Raw genomic sequence first — 24,509 nt, 5'->3', positions numbered from 1 at the left:
GAAACAAACAAACAAACAAACATGGGACATAAACTTATGCTCCTTAAACTCAGTAGTAATTACCTTTAGAATATAAATCTCATCTCTCTATCAGGAAAGAAGTTTCATCAGTCTTCTATAAGGAAGATTTAATAGCATTGCACATCTGGGACAAAATCAAGTACGCCTTCCTGGGCCCTCTAAGTTTGTTTCTGTGCAATCAATCTCCTTTTCCTACTTTGTATTGCCCCTTTATCTTTTCATAAAGCATGATGAGAAAATAGGTACACAGGGGCCAGAGTTTCTTTCTGTCTTTACAGGGCAGGGCCCAAATCTTCATGGTACAGAGTTTTATGCTCTCAATATACAAAAATGACCTTCTAGGAGAGAAGGAATAAGAATGGAAATAGCATAAAAGGTAAGAAATTTAGCTATTTCAGCCAAATGAGTGAACTTAATAAACTTGGATCCCTATGATGATTCAAGTTCTAAATATGTTCTGGTCCTTGTCTCTCCTTGCTTTCAAGGTCAATTTCTGATACAAATATAGAAAGAAAAATACATTTTTATCAGCTCTGAAACTAGACCACCTGTGAATTTCAGCTGTAGCTCTTTCATAATCAGGCCATTATATTTTTTATGCTTTAGTTTCTTCATCTGTAAAATGGAAATCATAGCAGTATTATTTATTTCACGGTATTGTTACAAAGATTTAAAAAGTGAATGTAATCTGCTTACAATAGATTTATTAAATGCTTATAGCTCTCACTATTCTAAGAGCGAATTTTAAACCATTCTATTGGTCATTGGTTCAAATGTTTCATTTTACAGGTGAGGACTAGGGACATCAACTTTTTAAATTGACGTTTAGTGTCTCAATCAGGATTAGAACAAAGTCTCCTACTTCCTAGCTAATGTACTTTCTAACACACTACTCTAATTCTTATCCTGACCCTTCACTCCTTTTCCATTCTTTTCTTGTTATATGAAAGTGGGAATAATCACACCTAGGAAAATTGGAGTTGGAAAGTGTGGCTTAGATTGCAAATAAGCAGTTACTTAACATTCTGCTCTTCAAGTTTTTTCTTCTCCAATGTGACAATCATCAAACCAATCAGTGGAAGTGCTCTCCTCTGCCACCAAAGGGAACACATCCATTCACACAGAGACCTGACAGGCTGTTACAATGCCAATGCCTCTGAGCCATGTGGAAGGTGGCTCTAGGGCTGGCCCTAGATAAATAAATGTGGTTAGTGTAAGCATTTTTAGCTTCCAGATGATAAAACTTCAAAAGCTTTGGATGATCTATTTTATGGAAGTCAAGAATTGACTGCAATTGAATCTTGCCAAATACCCAGACACTGCCTCTGAAGGCGGTCACACAATGAGCCACAGCAGCAAGCACACTGGAAAGAATAAGAAGCCGGATTCTCCAAAAACCTTGGGCTATTACTTTGGCCTGGCACTTACTAGTTATTAAGTCTGGTACTCAATGATTTACTCTTAAAATGCCTGCAGTGGTGTCTTTTCCTAATTGCTGATCTCATTTTGCACCCTAGTGCCAAATAGTCCCCCTGAGACTACTGAGTAAAACAACAGGAATAGTTCCAATAACCATCACAATCCTTAATAAAATGCAGCTCTTAAAGTAGATGACCTTCCTGGAACTATCCCAAGTAGCTTGACACTCTTCTGTTTTCTTTGGGTTCTTCATGTGCCTGTCAGTTACTGAAATTAGCTACATTTAATAAATGATTCCCTCTACTGGCTACTTGGACAATAAAGTGATTTTAGGGACTCTTACAGAAGGACTCTTGTTTAGATGATTACCCTAAACAGAAAGGCAATATTGTGCATAAGGACAGTGCTATGGGGAGAAACCTTTGACCAGAAACAGCATCTGAGAAAATTGTTTATAGTAGCTCCAAAGAAACTGCAAATAAATGAATGTATCTAGCAACTCTTCCAATTTTGAGATAAGCAATTCTAAATGAGAAGACTGGATTTTATATAGTGCACAAGTATATGTTATGAAACCCAGCTCAGACAGACTCACCAAAATATCCTACACTGGTGGAATTAAGTAAGGGTTAGCCAAATAAACCCTCAGTACACTACTTTAGGCTAAGGGGTCCCTCTGGCCTTACTTTTGTCTTTCATCACCAGCTCCACCTATCTATCCTTTTTCAGATTGTATTGTAGTTCCAGGAAGGAACAGTAAGCATACAGGTTATCTGCCATAGATGGTCAATGATTTGGTAAAAATAATTTCTGAAATAGGTAGTTTCTCCCGTTTATGGATAAACGCTACCAAATCAGAGAAAAAAGGAAAACAGCAGGGAATAAAGACCTTATCTATACTTTACATACATACATACATACTTTATGTACATATATATATTTATATATATATACATATACACACATACATATATACATACACACACACACACACATATATATATATATATATATATATATATATATATATATAAATAATCAGGCCATTATCCTTTTTTATGCTTTAGTTTCTTCATCTGTAAAACGGGAAACATAGCAATATTGTTTATCTTACAGTATTGTTACAAAGATTTACAAAGTAAATGTAATGTGTTTACAATAGATTAAATGCTTATAGCTTATTAAATATATATATGCATTTAATCATTCCTGGAAAAATGGTTAAAATACTAAAGTTATTTCTATTTTTGAAAATTTAAATATTAAATTTAAGTTATTAAATTAAATTTATTAAATTGAATTTAACTAAATGTAAATAATCTTTGAAAAATAAGGTTTTACTTATTATAACATAAAATAAGTTAAAATGGTTCAAAATAATCTGATTAGAGCCACACCATTTCTTATGCAGAAGTTGGTATTGAGATTTGGTGATAGGGTAAAAGAGGGAGATGGGATAAGGAAATTTCTTTAAAGAAGTATTGCATTTGAAAACAACTTGGAAGAAAATTATTCATATTTGTCTTGTCACTTTTCATATTGTTTGATTTAAAATGTTTCACATTCTGAGATTAAGAGAAAACTCCTGCCTACAGAGTTCTTTCCACCAAGGGATCTGGTAGAGTTTATGGCACTCTACTGAGTGACAATTAGATTACTTGGTTAAAGAGATAAGGGGAATTCCTTGGAAGAGACTCTTGATCTGAAACTACTTGAGAAAAACATTGGGCAGAGGAGGCTAATTATCTACAGCTCTCTGGATTCGTCAGACCTGGTAAGAAGACAATCACTGCAATTCCCAATGACTTATCTGTCCCATGAACTCCAGAATCCCATGAGACAAGCTTGGGGATTCTGTTTGAAAGGAGTCAGGGAAAGGAGGAGATATGTGGAATTCTGTCCATCTCCTTACAGAAAACAACAGCAACAAAATAACTCATAGATACAGAGAACAGATTGGTGGTTGCTAAAGGCAGGGATGGTGGTGGGTTAAATGCATACATGTAGTCACAAGGTAAAAAATTTCAGTTATAAACTGAACAAGACCTGGATGTGTTGTATGGCATAGTGACTAAAGTTAATTATACTGCATTGTATATTTGAGAGTTGCCAAGAGAATAGATCTTAAAAGTTCTCAAGAAAAAAAACTGTAACTATGTATAGCGATAGATGTTAATAAGAGTAATTGTGGTGCTTTGGGCTCTGTGCTGACAGTGTGGAGCCTGCCTGAAATTCTCTCTCCCCGTCTCCCCAGCCCAGGCATGCGCATACATTCTCTGTCAAAATAAGTAAATAAACATTTTAAAAAGTACTTAAATGTTAAACATTTCAAAGTAACTAAATACTAGTATTTATTTCCATATAAGATTGCAAAAGTAATTTGACATGTGAACACAGCTCAGGTGTATGAAAACAATTATCCCCAAATTTAATGGGCATAGCATCATTGATATCTCATTATATTTAGAATGTCACATATTGGAAAGCATTTTTTCATTTATTCCTTTACCTTATTTTATTGTACATAATAATAGCCCTATATTTAGCCCAAACAATATAATTTGTATCATTTCTGTTTGAGAGACAAGAGCATTAAGACACAGAAAAGTGAATTGGTAGCCAATTAGACCCAAATTATAGATCAACTAAATCCAAATCCTGCGTTTTTTCTTCCTATAACTAGCCCAGTAGGTCTCAAAATTTGGCTCCTAGCCCAGAAATATTAGCATCACCTGGGAACTTACAAATGCAAACTGCAGGCCCCATTTCAGACCTAATGAATCAAATATTCTAGGAGCGAGGCTCAGCAAGCCTAACAAGGCCACCAGGTGATGCTGCTGCTTCCCAGTTTGGAAACCAGTGTGCTAGACCATCATGACTGTCTCCAGCTCATGAGTAGTGTGAGAAAAACTTCCTGTAGGTTAAAAGTATACACTAATTCCTTATAATTTCTTTAATAACTTCATCACTGCACACATTAGTAGATAATTCTCAGTCACATAACTGGCCCATACGCTCATAGTACTGGTACTGACTTATGACATTACTTAACAAATTGTTTGACTAACAGTTTCTATTTTCTATTGATTTGATTTGTAAAATGAACTGGAAACCAATTGTTTTAGTTAGAGTGACCATCAAAATAAGGAGTCAGATGGAGATTTTAGGCCAAGGAAGGACAATTTTTGTCTTAGCTAAAAGCAAAGTCACATGATGAGAATCCACTAAAAATTTCTCCCTGATCATGTTTTTTGTTTGTTCATTTGTTTTATATTGTTATTTTATTTTTTTACTTTCTCACAACTCTACTCAATCCCTGGAAGCCTAGACAGGGAATATAAAATGGGTATCTAAACTTTAATTTTAGTATGGCCTTTGGGATTTTTAAAACAACATCTCAAAGAGCAAAATCCTGTATTTTGTCAAATCTAACATGTCATCAAATATAGCACAAAATAATTGTGAATGTTTTTTATATACCACTATGAAAATTAAAAATTAAAAAAAAAACAGTGCTCATCTAACAATGAAATGCCATCAAATGTAAGAAGCATCCCAATTCAGACATGCTATATTATGAAACAGTGCATCTTAGTATCAATGAAATACAGTCCACATTTTATTCTACAGTTGCAGCTGGAATCCTCTTTCAGGGAAAACTCTGCTTATGTATTTTCTTCTCAAAAGCAATGTTGATCTGGCCCCAGTTATAAAAGAGTTACAGTAATTTTGCTCTTCAAAGCTAAATAGTAGTCATCCTAGCCTAAGGATTGTTTCATGACATCAGTAACTAAGCACTACAGATGGAAAATATTCTTCTACATTTTGGTATCTGAGTTGTCATGTGGTGTAAGGAAACAGGCAATTGAGTGAGAAAATGAAGGCAGGGTAATAGTAAAACATGAAGCATTCATTGAATAAAATTTTGGCTGTCATTTCAAAATCATTTCTAAAACTGATGTTATTTTTTTAATATGCTGACATTTTGCCTTCTTAACTGGCTATGTTGCTTCTTTATGTTGACTGTTACAAGGAACTATGTTGCATTGGACATTTATGAATATAAATCTCCTGTAAATCCACATTCCCCTGTCTTTGCAGGGGGCCATGTACTTGGTCATGAGTACAACAAGGAGTCTGGTATGTGGGAATTTTGGGCCAAAGACTAAGTCCCTGACTGATTCTTAGGCAGAATGTCCCATGAAAAATAGTAAATACTATCTACAAACTGGTAAGCTCCCATATATCTGAAAACCTTCATCTACTTTTTTGACTTGGAAAATTGTATTCAAATAAATTTATTGTTGGTGAAATTTCTTTTTATTTTCTGTATTTTCGCAATTCAGAATAAATTTCTATAGCAATTAAAAGCTCTACCAATTTATTTGGGATATTTTTAATAACTTGTTGAGCCAAGTAGAAAATATGTTAAGCTGGAAGTTAAAAGACATGAGATCAAGTTGTGATTTTCCTATTCTTCAGCTTCATGATTTTAAACAGTCACTTATTTTTTCCTGTCACTTTTTTAAAAAATTAGAATTGTAAATGACTACTAAATCCGTTTTAGTGATTTCTTTTTTTTTTTTTTAATTTTTTTTAACGTTTATTTATTTTTGAGACAGAGAGAGACAAAGCATGAATAGGGGAGGGGCAGAGAGAGAGGGAGACACAGAATCTGAAACAGGCTCCAGGCTCTGAGCTGTCAGCACAGAGCCGGACGCGGGGCTCGAACTCACGGAACGCAAGATCGTGACCTGAGCCGAAGTCGGCCGCTTAACCGACTGAGCCACCCAGGCGCCCCCTTTTTAGTGATTTCAAGGTAGTAAGAAGATCAAAGAATATAATAATACAAAAATACAAAAAAGGATGCTTTATATATATTATCTCACTTAATCATAAAAATGAAATGAGATAATGCAGAGAAGTTGTGTGTATAGTACGTACCACAGAGTGAAAACTCAATGATGGCCAGCAGGTATTACTGTATCATCTATTAACAGCACTGCCAAAATGAAACTAATGTCTCCTTCCAGTAAAGAAAACAATCTTCAAGACTTGAGTGACATTCCTGTGGTCATTCTAAGGCCAGCCCAGGATTATGACTCATCTACTGGATGACCAGACTGGGCTTTCAACCTCAGGGTCATAGTGCCCTCCATAGTCACTGATAGGATAGTCAACTGGGTTAGCTTTGAGTAGAAAGTCTTTTCAATTTCAATTTAATTCCCAAAGTACTGTTGGAAAACACCTGAAAATAATACTTTATTTATCTATTAAATGACTTCTAGTCCATGTTTTCCCCTTAAGTTCATATTAGACTTGAAGAATATTAGTACACAACAACATCCTCTCTGCCACTTTTAATTGGAAAAAAGGGGTATGATACACAAAGTGTAAAAAGGTAAAGAAGCAAGATTAGTTGTTTGGGTTATGTGTTTGTAAAAAACAAGGGATATGGACTGTGGTTTAAGGAATAGGTAAAGAAGGGAGAAGGAATTCTTTCCTTCATCTCCTTCCATGTTTTTAAGTGTTACTTACTGCCATATACTTGTTTGTTTGTTTGTTTGTTTGTTTTAACTAATTTCTATGCCCAAAATGGAGCTTTAACTCATGACCCCAAAATCAAGAGTCACCTGTTCTACTGTTGAGCCAGTCAGGCACCCCTAAGTGCTATATACTGAAGAAGAAACATATGTCCAACCTGACTAAAAAAGTCAATGTCAGATAAAAGAAGACTTGTAAAAGGATATTCACCTAAACATTATTTATAATGAAAACTGGAAACAACTTAAAGATCCATTAATGGGAGAATAGACAAAATACATGATGGTATATGTCCATAAATGCCTAATACACAGAAATTAAAAGATACGCAGTGGCACCAGGGTGGCTCAGTACACTCTTGATCTCTCAGCTCAGATCATGATCTCATGGTTCGTGAGGTCGAGCCTCCCACTGGGCTCTGCCCTGACTGTGGAGCCTGCTTGAGATTCTCTCTCTCTCCCTCTCTCTCTCTCTCTCTCTCCCTCCCTCCCTCCCCCAGTTGCTTGCTCCCATTCTCTCTCTCAAAATAAATATTTTTTGAAAAAAAGATATATATTCATGAGTGTATATCAAAATTATTTTAAAGCAAAAAAAGCAAGTTTCATAAACTATATGAACAGAATGATAATGCTTACCTTTTGCTATACATGGTAAATTTAAAAACATACCCACTAAAATATTATTGTAGTGTGTGTGTATGCTGGAAAGAACACAAATTATGACAGTGGTTAAGAAGGGAAGGGGGATAGGACATAGGGTCAGTGATTAATGTGGAGCTCACATTCATCTGCAAGTTTTATTTCTTTTACAAACAAAAGACTTGGAACAAATATAATAAAAATATTTAGCTGTTGCCAATTTTAAATGGTGGAAATAATGAGTTTGTTATATAATTCTTTTTTATTATTCATCTTTTAAATCATGCAAAACTTTTTTAAAAATCTAAAAATGAGTGTATAATTTTAAACAAAATTTCTGAATTCCTGGATTCCATTACTTTATTCTTCCTAAAAAGAAGACATATGATTTACAGATTATTGACGTGAAGCTTAGTCATTGTGTGACTTCCACGTACAAGACATGAAGATTTTGCAATGTGAGACATATCTTAAGTTTGTTTTACAGACAAGAAATCCTTGGAAAAACTGAACACTCAATATTTTTTTCAGGGTTTGCTTCAGACATGGACTTTATATAACAGAATAACTATGCCAAGCATAATGTGAGAAGCAAATTAGCAAATATAAACAAACGATGTCTCTAAGTAAAGATTATGTGTGTGTGTGTGCATGTGTGTGCATGTGTACATGCATACAGGTATGTGTGTATTTGAAGTGAAGCCTATGGATCCCTTCTCAGAATGTTTTTAAATGCATAAAATAAAGTACACAGATACCAAAGGCAATTATTATACTGAAAATAACTACCAAAATATGGGGGAAAGTCATGGCATAATACATACAATTCTATATTAGTGCATCAAATAACAATTGAGCAGCAGGTATGATATATACCATCACTTCCAAGTAATGATGAGAGTAACTATTGGAAATACCTACACAGCAATAAAGTGATATGAAAATAGCTATCATTTCTATTGGTGATAAAGTCATCTGCTTTACTCATATTGTTATGGTTTGTTGCCTACATTTATAATGAAAACAAATACCTTCCTAAATTCATACAGCTAATAAGGGGCAAGTAACTGTTTTACTAAAAAATAATAATGTAATTTTTTTTATTCAAGCTCATAAGCCCCATTAATTCTATCCATGGACTCCTAGGAGGTCTGTGGACCCAAATTTAAGAACTTCAGAGACAGAAATATACCTGTCATCCATTCATCTACCTCTGCTTCCAAATGGCTCCTTAAATCTGCTGCAGGATGTAAAATCAGATAGACAATCAGGTACCCTAGTTATATATGTAAGAAGTTAAGCAGAATCTTAGCAAGGACAAGAAGGTGGGTCTATACCTTTATAAATGTGCTTTCTACATCTATTTTTGCATTTCAGAAGTGCTATTTATTTTCTGATTTTCAACTGTATTTCAGATAGTTTAATTGCTAAAAATGCATCACTGGATAACTCACTCTGGATCAGTATATTAATAATGTCACAATCCAAGTACACCTCAATACACCAAAACAAACTTCCAGCTTTTAGGCAGGTATAGCCTAAGTTATCCTCATCACAAAATAATAATGCATTATTTTCTTTTAAAAGCATTGCCATTTATTCGATTACCCCCAGATTTATTACAAAAAAGGAATGCATATGGATATGGAAATGAGATGTAGGCACTTCTCTTACCAACCTGACTTTCAAATGAATGGACCATACACTACTATTTACCTAGAATCTTGCACAGTTTCCTAGGACTTCTGGCTATTCTCTTTCCATTTTGTTCAAGTAAGAGTCTCAAATATTGTTCAAGCTACAACATTTGGGTTGTATATTTTGTGTTCAATTACATCATCTAACTACCCAGACTTTTGGTGAATGTTTATATTTGTTGAAATGATATCAACAAGAAAATTCAAAACTATTAACTCATAACTATTAACTCATAATACTTAATAATTTATTCCTTATGCTGTAGGTATAAGTATTGTCTCTCTAACTCTCCCATATTTGCTTCTGATTAGGAAACTAATTTGAGAGGCATCTGAGTGGCTCAGTATGTTAAGCATCTGACTCTTGTTTTGGGCTCAAGTCATGATGTCATGGTTTGTGAGTTCAAGCCTTGCATTGCTCCCTGAGATTCTCTCTCTTTCCCTCCCTCTCTCTCAAAATAAATAAAAGGAAACTAATTTGATTACAAAATTAGTGAGAGACAAAGTGGAGATTTGAACATAGATCTTCTGACACCAGAATGAGCTCTTCTGTACTTTCCTTTAATTTTTCATCTTTACTTCTGGTTTGCTATTTGAAGAATTCACTCTTCCACTGTCCTGCTTTTTTGAACAGAGATGAAATGAGTTATCTTAACCATCTAGATTCTAGTAGGTATTAACAGCTGGAACTCAGTGCTTTTGTGCAAGGCCTACTGCTACAAGGAAACTGTGAGTTCCCCCATTAATATTTATACTATTTTCAACACAATTTCTATTAAAGGGAAATGTTGAACAAGTGACCATTGTCAGAAACACAGGTTTGTGTTAGTTAAAATACTGTAAGAAATATGAATATGTCGTCTAAGCCTTGGAAAGAAGTGGCAGTGACAGGGGGACAGCAATTACAAACAAAAAAACAGCAAAACAAAAAAACAAACAAACAAAAAACCCCCATGAAATCCTAATTCAAGTAGCATCAAATATACTGGAAGAAAGCATCTGACTTGCTTAAAAGATCATGAGTTCATTTAGCTTTACTCATAAAAAAAAAAAAAAAAAGGAAATTATTTAGAAAATGTGCCAGGCACTGGTCCAGCTTCCGGGGAAATAGCACAGAAATGTGTAACAGAGGTTAATCTGATGGTAGCTGGATGGGAGGATGCTTTTGAGTAATTAGTTATGCATAATATTCCCTCAGTTTCCACCCTAATATAAATGAACTGAAGCAGTTCAGGCTTAAGGTTCATCTTTCATGAAATGGCATTTGGTTAGTGTCTTTCAGACACTCCTTTTCTCTATGCCTGTTTGCTACAGACTGAAATTCCACCATAAGAATATAAAGGATTGATTCCACAATTACAGATAATAATAAAAGATGCAACTGCCAAACAGAACTATCACATTAGCTGAAATACCCTCTCATTAAAAAAAATACATAATCAGGGGTGCCTGAGTGGCTCAGTTGGTTGGGTGTCTGACTTCAGCTCAGGTCATGATCTCGCAGTCTGTGAGTTCAAGCCCCGCATCGGGCTCTGTGCTGACAGCTCAGAGCCTAGAGCCTGCTTGGGATTCTGTGTCTCCCTCTCTCTCTGCCTCTCCCCCACTTGTGCTCTGTCTCTCTCTCTCTCTCAAAAATAAACAAAATGTAAAAAATAAATTTAATTAAAAAATATATAATCAAGTAGTAAATAAAACATGCAAGTGAATGGGATCAAGTTATTTCTAGGTTTTGATAATGGGGAGAAAATTAGAGACAGAGAAGAGCCATGGACATGTTAAGATAGGGGTAGAATCATCGGTAAGAGAACAAGAAAAAAATTCACATTCACTAAAATATATTTTGTTCTGGCTCAGTCTGCTTTCGATTCTGTGGACAAATAAAATGTGTGGACAGGACATTTTGAACCATACATTCTGTAGACACAGGGGTATGAAGCACATACATCCATCATAAGCTGATGAAGTAGACTGACATAGCCTCGTATACTTAACAAGTTTATTTCTTGTCACTTATTTGTTGACTGGTTTAACACACAACTTCTTAGAGACTTATTTTTGAAGGATTGGCTAATCAAGGATTTTTTATACTTCCTCAGGTAAAACTCAAAGCTAAGTATGAATTCATTTATACAGGTATCTGCTTCACCACAGTGCTCTCTCCCTGCCAGGCAGACATTCACAGTGGGATAAAAGGAGTAAGAGGATCACGAAAAAGGATAAAACACTGTATCAAAAAGAAGATGATAATTCAAGACTAAGATATGTTATTTGATCTCCACCCTCGCCCCCCGCCAACTAATAGATGTTCTTTACATGTCAAAATAGCATTTATTTATTTGCTGAGGCAAATAGTTACTATCTAAAGAACTATAAAAATGCTCTGTTTGTAAAAGGAACATATATTTTTTTTTTATCAGACATGGCTATCATCTCAAAATGACTTTTTAAAATTTTTCTTTAATGTTTATTTTTGAGAGAGACAGAGTGTGAGCAGGGGAGGGGCAGAGACAGAGGGAGAGAAAGCAAGCTCCAGGATCCGAGCTGTCAGTATAGAATCCAACGTGGGGCTTGAAGTCATGAACCATGTGATTATGACCTGAGCCAAAGTTGGACACTTAACCAACTGAGCCACCCAGGTGCCCCCACAATGACTTCTGAATTATTCCAAAGAAAGGAAAAATTGTTATTCACACAATGAAAGAAATTTACACATAGTTCACTATGCGAAGGCAATGAAAACAGAGAATATATAAACATGTTGAAAAGAAATAAAAAATATATTTTGTTGTAAATTAATCTGAACTGAAGAAACTATTCTTTTTAATGTTGACAAATCACAAAGCCAGGGTGTGTTGCAATCTAGTGAATTAATTTTATTGTTGGAACATGACACTTAATTGTCATGCCAACCTTCTTAAACTGTAACCTAAAGGTATTAGGTCTGAATGATAGTATTTTAAATAATTTTTAATGTTTATTTATTTATTTTGAGAGAGCGCGAGAGAGAAAGAGTGAGCACAGGTGGGGCAGAGACAGGGAGAGAGACAATCCCAAGCAGTCTCCACACTGTCAGTACGGAGCCCAATACAGGGCTCCACCTCATGAACCTTGAGATCATGACCTGAGTCAATATTAAGAGTTTAACCGACTGAGCCACCCAAGAGCTCCTGTATGAGAGTATTTTAAAAAGATACACTTAGAACTTCATGATAAAATTTGATGTAATATTTATGGTAGGATACAAAGATACTTGTTCTTTTCAATGTAGGCCTTAATTCTGGTGGTTAATTGAAACAATAGCATAGACTTTAAATAGCTAATACAGACAATTTAAAACTTTAGCACAAATATGAATATTTTGTTATAGAGAACATTTAATATGTAAAGAAATGAGAGGAGAAAAGAAGGAAGAAAAATAGTACTAGCCAAGAATCAGCTTTAATTTAAATCACCTTTATGTTTGAACTGAAATTTTTGTCATAGTATCAACCAATTCTTTTTTAAAAAAATCAGACAGCTAACTAGATATCCAAATACAGATGAAAACACTAGTTGTTTTGACTTAATTTACCTTTTTACGTTCAGGGATATTAAACAAAACTATTTTAAAAGATTATTCAATGTGCTGTGACAGTAAAATTTTAGCATTTCTGACACAATAATATCTTCCAAACCATTCTCTAAAATCCTTGGATATTCTACTTGGGGCAGAGGTGACTTTAGGTGGAAAACATTAGGAGATGGATTTGTTTCTGTAATTTCTACCTACTTTTTACTATAGGCTTTAGCCTATTTCTAGCCTCATTTAGGGACTCCTCTCATATGGAGGATGACTTCTGGCATAGGACAATGAAGGACCTATATTGATCACCTGTGGAGAACTTTCAAATCAAAACAACATAAATGCATCTGCCAGGTGGTTAGAGAAAGAACAAAGAGACTCAGGGGTGAGCTATTTGGGGAATAACTATACAGCTGTCTGGTAATCCTAACCTCTACCTAATTATGGCAGCATCTCTAGAAAATATAGCTGGCATACTCAAGCCTGTATGAGATGACACATACAAACAGTTGCCCAGATGTGATGCTCTGTGGTTTTTCATTTAAGTATCTGGGGACTAGTCAGTGTCTATCACAGACTGTGCTTGTGGAATTAAGGGTCTAGGGCACCAAAATGGCCTCTGCAGTATGCATCCAAGTACTCTATTCTCAAGCATTTTATGAAACACTGTCCTCTTTAGTGGAAAAAATCCAGTGAAAGCCTCATGCAATATTATCTAACTACAAATTCAGAGTAAGCACTTTGATTTTAACCCCAATTATTTCAGATGGTAAAATAGTTTTCTCACCTATGAAATATGTGAATGTTTTAGATAGGTTCCACTACAATCTCTGAGTTCTAGCATATCCTTTCCTCATTGTCTATCTTTTCCTTATTAAACTGTATGTACTCAAGAGAGGGCCAATTATAAATCAGTTAAAATTTATGTCTGTATATGTTTCTTAGGAAACAAGTCACCTTGTAAGGAAACATATGGTATGTTGAGTAGAAAAGATACAAGAAGGGAAAACAGATAAAGAGGGTTAAAAGGCTGGAGAGATTATAGACAAAGTTGTCCTGGCACAGAAAGCAATGAAGAGCTTCCCCCAAAATGGATAAAGAAACACAACATAATAAAGGTCCTGGTGCATTACACTGAAGCTAAAATAAGTAGAAACCATGTTTCTTATATCTATGCCTAAAATAAATGACACTACTACTACTTTCTATTATACCTTCCAAGATGATATTTGATATTTGAACTTCACTTGGCAAAAAAATGAACAAAAGAGAAAACAAAAAGATTAGTTCCTTGCAGCTAGTGCCGAGAAATGGACTCATTACAACTTGCCTCCTTGGCAGGAAGAAAGACCCAAATACAAACATTCCTCCTTCTGAAGGGAGATTTTTGGATTTAATAGCAAGGAACACCTTTTCTAGATTTGTGTCTTTGCTCCATGTGTTTTCCATTGTTTGGGTTTATCTCAACTTGGGGTATAGCTCTGTTTTTTTTTTTTTTAGACTAAACTCTTCAGCAGTCTTGATGCTAAAGAGGTCTATCTGCAGTGGAAGGATACACTTCAGTGGAATTTCATGAAGAAAGAAAAGGGATCATAAAGACATCTGATAAAACCAAACACCTCTCTATTCTATTTTACCAAACTTGTGAATTCTTACACTTTGTTTGTGTTTGTGGAGTTGCCTCTTTCAATATGTTTTCAATAGACAACAAGGCACCAAAAACCCTGGGTAAATAATAGATGTTAAATATAGCTACTACCTAACAATGTTACTGGAACAATTAGAGTGCAGAAAACTCTCTCACATGAGAAGCCAACTAAAAACAAAGATTGGCATGGTGCTGGTTCTTTGGTTCTTTTTAAATTAATAAAACACACTTGCTCTAAACTCATCTCTCACACTTAAAAACTACTTAGGTTGCTTTTATTTGTTTTCAACCCCCATTAAAATACACAATAGTCAATCCGATTCTTTGTGTAATTCTGCTTTTTTTTCCTTCTTTTTTTATACATATCCAGAGTGCCAGCATACATTTGTGTGTGTGGACTATATGTATGCCTTATTTTCACATTCAGAGAGCATGGGGATTGTTCTTGAAGAAAGCCTCTTTCTAGCCAGATTCCATTAGGTCACATTATGTAAATGAATGTTTAACACAAAATTCATTTATTCATTTGGTGTGTAGTAGAACACATGGCAAATGCTAAGGAACACAGCCAAAAAGTGAATCTGTGCAACACAAAAGAAGACCAGTAGAGATCCTGAGCATTGTCTATACACTTGTAGAGAGCTGCTGAGTAAGGGGAACTATACCTTTTGCATTCAAACCCACAAGACCATAGATAGCATTATCAGGAAACACGAATTTTTACCACATGTACAATGGAATAAAAACAGTTGACTTCCATTCTCTTTGCAAAAAGCCCAGTAGCTTTTCTAGACTCATGACCTTTCAAGTCTTTTAATGTATTTTAAACAGAAGTCCTATCACTTCTGCCTTTAAGTAGCAAAACGGGACTCTGGGAAAACATAAAGGTTCTGAAATGCCTCATCAAGTCTAACAAAGAAAACTATTTAACTTTGTTTGTCTTAAAGGCAAACATCTACAGAGAGATGAATCTGACAGAACAGTAAACATGATCTAAATTATTTTTAAAAGTCTTACCTAAGCATACTAGACACAAGTAAAAGGTGCTGTCCATTTTAAAGACCTATTATGTCTTAACATTTCATAAATTCCTAAAAGATAATACTCACATTTTGCTGTCACCTTGTACCCCCCCAGAGGAGGGGCATGGCCCTCTAATGCATCAAATCCAGCGGAAACTAGGACCATGTCTGGATCAAACTCTTTGGCCACAGGCGTCACTACAGTCCTACACAGTAAAAAGGCAACCAGTTACACATGGGAATGGTGAATACCTTTAAAAATTGTGCAATGAAAACGACTTGGCACAACCTCAAGAACTTCCCAAGAATAAAAGAGAAGGGGAAAAGAAAACACCATTTGAAGAGATCAAAAAGTTATCATTTCCTTAATAGTGAATCACTGTTATTTTAGCATCCCAATTCAGTCTTTTTCTTTCATCTTTTTTCCTCTAAATTAAAAAAAAAAAAAAAAAAAAAAAAAAGCTTTACAGGTACATTCTAAAGCCCATCATATTACATGCACATCTGTGGCTGCTTTATCCCACTGCCTATAAAAAAAAGTGCTTCTTCCAAGGGAGTGACTAATGTTTTACAGAGGAAAGTCGAAGCTTTAGTGAAAACCTGGCTTGCTCCAGTTAGTGAGAACTTGGTGTAAATTTGAACTATAAATTTCTTTTGAGAAAAAGTTGCTTTTCCAACTTAAAAAAACCATTTTTAAATATTTGTCATGGTAGGGGGTAACTCCTGCAAAGGAAAAACACAAAATTCCTTTAATAGAATCCAGACTATAATGTTAAGTGAGTCTAAGGTCAGAGACACCAGGAATGTGGCAGCCTCATCCATGACAGCAACCCCTGCTGGTCCTACTCAGACACTTCAGCATTTACCTCTTTAGCCTTCTCAGGACACCCTAAACCCTTTTTCCTCAGTGCTGGATTTGATAGAAAATGATCAATAGATGCTACTGGGATTCATAAAATAGAAAAAAAAATAATGTAGGATTCAAGACTGATGTTCCATTATTAAAATTCAATTTTTTAAAGACTATTTAATAATATGGGGAAACTGCCCACAATAGCAAATTTAAAAATTGGTAAGGTCTCTACTGTGTGTTTAGTAGATAGAAATAACTGTACTAAATATTAAAATTGTTAACCTTAAGTAGTGACAAAATTGAATTCTTTTAATTTTTTTGTTTGCCAATCTCTAGTTTTACAGTGACCACATATTAGTTCTACACTTAAAATTTTAAATAAGAAGTTGTTGAAGTTATAAAAGATAATTATTTGAAATTTACCTAGAGATATAAATGAATAAAATGTTTTTCATAATTCCACTACTATTATAAAAGTATGAAAGTTTAATACTTCAAACTCATAAGTGTGCATGTAAGTGACTTTCACAGGTAGTCTTTCTAACAATTGGAAAGCCACTCACATCTGAGTTAGGCCACCAGTGAAACTAAGTGAAAACCTAATTTTGTTTATGATGTACAGTTTCATTATTTTATTCTTCAATACCATTAAGAATCTCTAATAAAGCTACATTATCAGGAGTGATACCTTCAATCCTTTTCCTTCCCAATAATGCCAACACTTACATTATAATTTTCATAAATTGTTACACATTACCAATTCACTACTTTCATATGAATGAAATACCATGTGATACATGTATTTGGGATATTGGAATAAATGGTCTCAAAGAATCAAGAGTGTTATATCAAGGAACTGAGTATGATTAATCCTATGTACTCCTTTGGCAAACAAGCAGTACTCCTAGGAAAATATGGGGGTAGATGATTAAACAAAGTTGTCATCCAATCACATGCATCATAGTAACCAATTTTCCATCTCCTTTCCCTCTCTGGGAAAAGTTTCTCCCCCTCCTCTTGTTTTCCCCCTCATGAATCTACAGTTGTTAAGATTGACTGAAGGGTAAACATCCTTCAAGGCACAGCTCACTATCTTCTCCATAAGGGCTTCTCTCTACATATGGACATTAAATATATATGTATATATTTTTGAAGGACAAATACGGTAAAGGAGACAAGGATTGCCAATATAATTTGAATATATGACAGACATGGATACAATCTACAGAGAGGAAAATTAAAACATAAGTGTAAGTTCTGCAGTGGAAGCTACAAAAAGAAAGACTTTTCTCTTTTCCTAGAGAAACAAACTGACCAAAGAGAAAATACCTAGAGAAACTGACACTTGAGAGTCACTCAGACCAACAATCAGGTTTTTTCCTCAGTCTTCCCATAGCGAATGTCCTACTCAAAAATCCCACTCAACATACAGTGCTCCCACTTATCTTTTCAGTGTCCTTTTCTCAAATATGAAGGATTGTTTGAAGAAAATTTCCAGAATAAAAGACAACAAAACTAACATGCAAACAAACAAAAGAAAGAGAACTCAGAAAACCAGAGAAAATTCAGGGAAGACACTATAATTGCAAAAATTAGGATTATCCTCAAAGACATAAAACAGTACATCTAGTAAATGAAAAGTGAGTGCTACTAAAAGAAGAAAAAGCAAACAAAACATATAATAGACTATTTAAAAGATAAAGTTGCTAGGTTCTCTCATAAAGAATAACCAAAATAGAGACACGAAAAATTGACAATGTCAGATCACACACTTAAAGAACCCATTTAGGAAGTCAACATACAAAGAACAGTCTAAGAGATTTTTTTTCCTTTTTTTTTTTTGTCTTATTGAGAAGTAAGTGACATAGAAAACTGTATTAGTTTAAGGTGTCCAGCATAATGGTTTGACTTATCTGTATTTTGAAATGATTAACTCTACATGTTCGGTCAACATCCTTCTCAACTAGATAAAATAAAAAGGAGAAGAAAGAAGTATTCTCCTCATGATAAGAACTCAGGATTAGCTTTCATAATTCTTTCCAGTATATCATACAGCAGTGTTAGCTACAGTCATCATGTTGTACATTACATCCCTCCTACTTATCTTCTAACTAGAATTTTATACCTTTGACCCCACACTCTGCCTCTGATAACCACAAGTCTGATCTCTTTTCCTGAGTTTGTCTTGTTTTTTTTTGTTTTTTAGATTCCACATATAAGTGAGATCATAAAGTATTTGTCTTTCTCTGACTTACATCACTCATTTAGCATAACACCTTCAAGTTCCATCCATGTTGTTGTAAATGGTAGGATTTCCTCTTTTTATGGCTGAATAATATTCCATTCCATATACATACCATAATTTCTTTATCCATTCTTCCATAAGCTTGGTAGTTTCTATATGTTGGCTATTATAAACAATGCTGCTCTGAAAATGAGGGTGCACATTCTTTTTGAGTTAGTGTTTTCATCTTCTTAGGATATATTCTCAGAAGTGGAAGCAGATCATACGGTAGTTCTATATTTAATTTTTGAGGATTCTCCATACTGTTTTCCATTGTGGCTGCACCAATATACAATTCCACCAACAGTGCATAAGGTTTCCATTTTCTCCACACCAAAGCCAGCGTTTGTTATCTCTTGTCTTTTTCATGCTGGCCATCTAACAGACCTGAGGTTATATCTCAATGGGGTATTAATTTGCATTTCCCTAGTGATTAGTGATATTGAGCATTATTTCATGTACCTGTTGGCATTTTGCATATTTTTTTCAGAAAATGTCTATTCAGGTCCTTTGGGACCATTTTCAAAAATTGGGTTGTTTGTATTTTTGCTTTTGAGTTGTATGAGTTCTTTATATATTTTGGATATTAACCCCTTATCAGACATATGACTTACAAATATTTTTTCCCATTCCATAGGCTGTTTTTTAATTTTGTTGATGGTTCTTTTACTGTGCAGAGGCTTTTAAGCTTGATGTACTCATACTTATTTACTTTTTATTTTGTTGCTTGTGCTTTAGGTGTCATATCCAAGTAACTGTTACCAGGGCTCATGTTAAGAAGGCTTATTCCTGTTTTTCCTCTAGGGGTTTCATGGTTTCAGGACTTACATTTAAGTCTTTGATCCATTTCAAGTTAATTTTTGTGACTGGTATAAGATATTCTTTTATGTGTGATGCATTCTTTTATGTGTGATATATTCTTTTATGTGTGAATATCCACTTATCACAGTACCACTTATGGAAGAGACTGCCTTTTTTTCACTGAGTATTCTTGGCTCCTTTCTCAAATTTTAGTTGACTGTAAATGCTTGAATTTATTTCTGGGTTCTGCATTCTGTCCCATTGTTCTATTTTTCTGTTTTTGTGCCAGTACCATACTATTTTGATAAATTTGCTTTATAATACAGCTTGAAATCAGGAAATGTGATGCTTCCTGCTTTGTTCTTGCTCGATTCCTTTGACTACTTGGGGTCTTTTGTGGTTCTATATCAATTTTAGGAGTGTTTCTTCTACCTTTGTAAAAATGCCATTGAATCTTGATAGAGATTACATTGAATGTATATATATTATTATTTTTGATACTATTGTAAATGGGATTGATTTCTTTTTCAGAAAATTCACTGTTAGTGTAGAGAATGCTAGTGATTTTTGTACGTTAATTTTCTATCCTGCAACGTTACTGAATTCACTGATTAGATCTAACAGTTTTTGGTTGTCTTTCAGATTTTCTATATATAAAATCATGTCATCTGCAAAGAGAGACAATTTTACTTCTTCCTTTACAATTCCGATACTTTTTTTTCTTTTTTGCTTGATTGTTCCAGCTAGAACTTCTAGTACTATCTTGAATAGGAGTGATGAAAGTAGGCACTCTTGTTTTGTTCCTGATGTTAGAGGAAAAGCTTGCAACATTTCAACAATGTTACCTGAGTGAGGGCTTGTCATACACGGACTTCACTGTATTGATATATGTTCCTTCTTTGCCTGAAATTTTCAGTTTTTATCATGAATCAATGTTGAATTTTGATAAATGCTTTTTCTGTATTTATTGATATAATCATATGGTTCTTTTCTTTCATTCTGTTAATGTGATGTATCACATCGTGATTGATTTATCTGTGTTGAACCATCCCTGTTTTCTAGGTATAAATCCCACTTGATCATGGTGAATGATCCTTTTTCATGTTTTGCTGAATTCAGTTTGGTAGTATTTCATTGAACATTTTGCATCAATAGTAATCAGGGATATTACCTGTAGTATTTGTTTAAGTGTGCTTTTCTGTTTTTTCTGGATAATGCTTAGTCTTGTAAAAGGAATTTTTGGAAGAGTCTGAGAAAGATCTGTGTTAATTTCACCAGCTAGAATTTACCAGTGAAGCTATCTGATCCTGGGCTTCTCTGTGTTGGGAGATTCTGGTTACTGATTTCATCTCCTTACTAGTAATCGATCTATTCAGATTTTCTCTTTCTTCCTGAACAGTCTTGGTAAGCTGCATGCTTCTAGAAAATTTCTCATGTCTTCTGGTTATTTAGTTTGTTAGCATATAGTTATTCACAATAGCTTCTTATCATCCTTTGAATTTTGGTGATGTCAGTTTTAATGTCTCCTTTTGACTTTATAATTTTGTTGATTTGGGTATTTTATCTTTTTTCCTTGGTTGGTCTAGCTAAGTCTTTTTTTTTTTTTTTTTTTTTTTTTTTTTTTATCTTTTCAAAGAAGCAATTCTTACTTTGGTTAATCTTACTTTTTCTGTTTTCTCTTTTATTTATTCTCCAATCTCTATTATTTCTTTCCTTTTTCTAACTTCATGCTCAGTTTGTTCTTTTTCTAGTTCCTTAGCGTTAGGTTGTTTATTTGGTATCTTTCTTGCTTGCTAATATAGGTGTTTATTTCTATAAATTTCCCTCTTAGAACTGCTTCTGCTGCATCGCACAAAGCCTGGTATGTTATGTTCCCATTTTCATTTGTCTGAATAAGCCTTTTTATTTCCCCCATTGATTTCTTCTTTGATCCACTGGTTGTTCAGGACAGTGCTGTTTAATTTCCATGTGTTCATGAATTTTCCAAGCTTCTTCTTGTTAATGATTTCTAGTTTCATGCCATTGTGGTCAGAAAAGATACTTGGTATGATTTCAATATTCTTTAATTACTAAGGCTTATATGTGGTCTAACATATGGTCTATCCTAGAAAATGTTCCATGTGTGCTTGAGAAGAATGTATTTTGCTGTCATTGATAGAATGTTCTGTATTTGTCTATTATATCCATTTGGTCTATAGCATTATTCAAGTTTGCTCTTATTGATTCTCTGTCTAGATGATTGATCTATTGTTTAAAGTGGAGTACTGAAGTCCTCAACTATTATCAAATTACCATTTATTTCTCCTTTTAGCTCTGCTAGTTTTTGCTTTACATATTTAGGTAATCCAACGCATAAGTATTTATACGTGTTTTATCGTCTTGATGTAGTGACCCCTTTATCATTACATAGTTATCTTGTCTCTTTTTACCATTTTCAGTTTAAAGTCTATTTTGTCTGATGTAAGTACCACTACTTTTGTTTTTTTATGGTTACTATTTGCTTGAAATATCTTTTTCTGTTATTTCACTCTCAGTCTGTGTACATCTTTATAGCTAAAGTGTCTCTTGTAGGCAGTATATTGTTGGATCTTTTTTTTTTTTGTTTCCATTCAGCCATTCTATGCCTAATAATTTAATCCATTACATTTAAAGTAATGATTTTTATTTTTTTAATTTTTTAAAAGTTCTTTTTATGTTTATTTATTTTTTAGAGACAGAGTGTGAGAGAGAGAGGGAGAGACAGAATCTGAAACAGGCTCTAGGTTCTGAGCTGTCAGCACAGAGCCTGACACGGGCCTTGAACCCACGAATGGTGAGATCATGACCTGAGCCGAAGTTGTATGCTTGACTGACTGAGCCACACAGGCACCCCTAAAGTAATAATTTTTAAAATGAAAAAATATTTAATTGAAGTACAGTTGACATAGAATATTAAATTAGTTTCAAGTGTACAACATAGTGATTCAACAATTATATACATTAGGAAATGCTCACCACGATAATTATATTACAGTATTATTAACTATATCCCCTATGCTATACTTTCATCACCATGACTTTTTTAAAACTGTAAGTTTGTACCTTGTAGTCTCCTTCACACATTTCTCCCACGTTTAAAGTAATTATTGATAAGGAAATAATATTGCCATTTTTTTTGTTGTTTTCTAGTTGTTTTGTAGATCCACAGTTGCTTGTTTCTTATCCTGCTTTTTCTGTGTCTTCATGTCTTTCGGTATCAGTATGTTTTGACTTCTTTATTGTGTTCTTTGGTGTAATTACAACAGGATTTTCCCTTGTACTTACTAAGAAGCGTACATAAAGTATCTTAAACTTCTAACACTCTATTTTAAACTAATAACAATTTAACTTCAATACAATTCATAAAATTAACACTTTTATTTCTCTTTCCCCTCACATTTTAGGTTGCTGTTACAATTTATATGTTTTTTTAAACATATAATGTGTAACTAATAACAGATTATAGTTTTGGTATTTTTACTATATTCTTTTTTTTTTTTTAACATTTAAACTAGAGTTGTGAGTTATCTGTCACTATTAACATAGTTCAGAATCTAACCTTGACTATATGTTTACCATTACCAGTGAGGTTCATACTACCTTTTAACGTTTTTATGTTATCAATTAGTGTCCTTTTACTTCCACTCAAAGAATTGCTTTTAGCATTTCTCATAAGGCGGGTCTAGTAGTAATGAATTCCCTCAGCTTCTATTTGTTCAGGAAAGTCTTTATCCTTCATTTGTTTCTGAATGACAACTTCACCAGGTATAGAATTCCTGGTTGACAGTTATTTTCTTTCAGTATTTTGAATATATTGTCTTCTGGCCTGAAAAGTTTCTGTTGAGAAATCCACTGACAGTCTTCTGGGGATTCTCTTGTATATAATTTCTCTCTTTTCTCTTACTGTTCTTAAAACTCTTTTTTACTTTTGACAGTTTACTTATGATATGTTTTAGTTTAGCCCTATTTTGTGTTCAATATATTTGGGTTCCTTCGGACCTCATGAATCTGGATGTCCATTTCTTTTCCCAGGATTGGTACATTTTCAGCCATTATTGTTTTAAATATACATTTTATCCCCTTCTCTTTCTCTTTTCCTTCTAGAATTCCCATAATGTGAACATTGTTTCTTTTCATTATACCCCATAATTCCTATAAGTTTTCTTCATTGTTCTTCTTTTTTTTTTTCTTTTTGCTCCCTTGAGTAATTTCCAATATCCTGTCCTTCAGGTTGCTTATTCTTTCTTCTGCAATGTGGGGTCTACTTTTGAAACTACTTTTGAATTTTTCACTTTACTTATTGTGTTTTTCAATTCTAGGATTTTTTTTTTTTTTGATTGTTGCTATTTCCTTGTTGACCTTCTCATTTTGTTCATGCATTGCTTCCCTAATTTCTTGAAGTTGTCTGTGTTTTCTTGTAGTTCACTAACCTTCTATAAAAGGATTATTCTGAATTATTCCCCTGGTGGTTCACAGATCTCCGTTTCTTTAGAGACAGTCATTGGAACTTTATTAGTTTCCTTTGGTGGTATCTTATTTACTTGATTTTTTGTGAGCCTTGATTCCTTTTGTTGGTATATGCACATGTGAATAATTACCCTCTTTTAGACTTTACAGGTTTGCTTTGGCAGAGACAGTTTTTCACCAGTAAGCTGGGTTTGCACCTGTGGGTGTGTCAACTGGTAAAGTCCTTGAGCAGGTGGGACCTGCTATTATGGTTTATTTTGGAAGCAAGGCAATTGTTTGAGCTTTGAGTACTGGGATGGAAACATGTGCTACTGGCTGAAAACAGCTGAGTAAGACAGCTGCTTGGTTCCCTACCCAAGTGAGGCTGTAACATGGGATCCACAGTTGCCTGGATTCTTTAGTCAGGCTTACTAGAATGGTCAGGACTGGGTAATATATTCAGTAATAGATGAAGCTATGAATTTGTTTCCTTGCCCTGGTAGGTGCGCATGATGAGAACAAAGGCCTGTATAGCTTGTTGTGTGGGGATCTGAAT

The 24,509-nt window shown here is 34.2% G+C and overlaps 1 protein-coding gene across 2 annotated transcripts in view; it reads right to left on the bottom strand.

The window, feature by feature from the left end:
* Positions 1 to 24,509, bottom strand: part of HDAC9 (histone deacetylase 9) — a 955,850-nt gene that overhangs the window by 119,280 nt on the left and 812,061 nt on the right. For both annotated transcript variants that reach the window (XM_042967858.1, XM_042967863.1), the window contains exon 24: positions 15,639 to 15,757. In XM_042967858.1, the coding sequence (XP_042823792.1) occupies positions 15,639 to 15,757 (119 nt within the window). The remainder of the gene's footprint in view (positions 1 to 15,638; positions 15,758 to 24,509) is intronic.

The sequence above is a fragment of the Panthera tigris genome, chromosome A2 (genome assembly GCF_018350195.1).
Source record: "Panthera tigris isolate Pti1 chromosome A2, P.tigris_Pti1_mat1.1, whole genome shotgun sequence".
NCBI lineage: Eukaryota > Metazoa > Chordata > Mammalia > Carnivora > Felidae > Panthera > Panthera tigris.
Note: the sequence above shows the minus strand (reverse complement) of the source record. Positions and strands in the feature narration are given on the sequence as shown.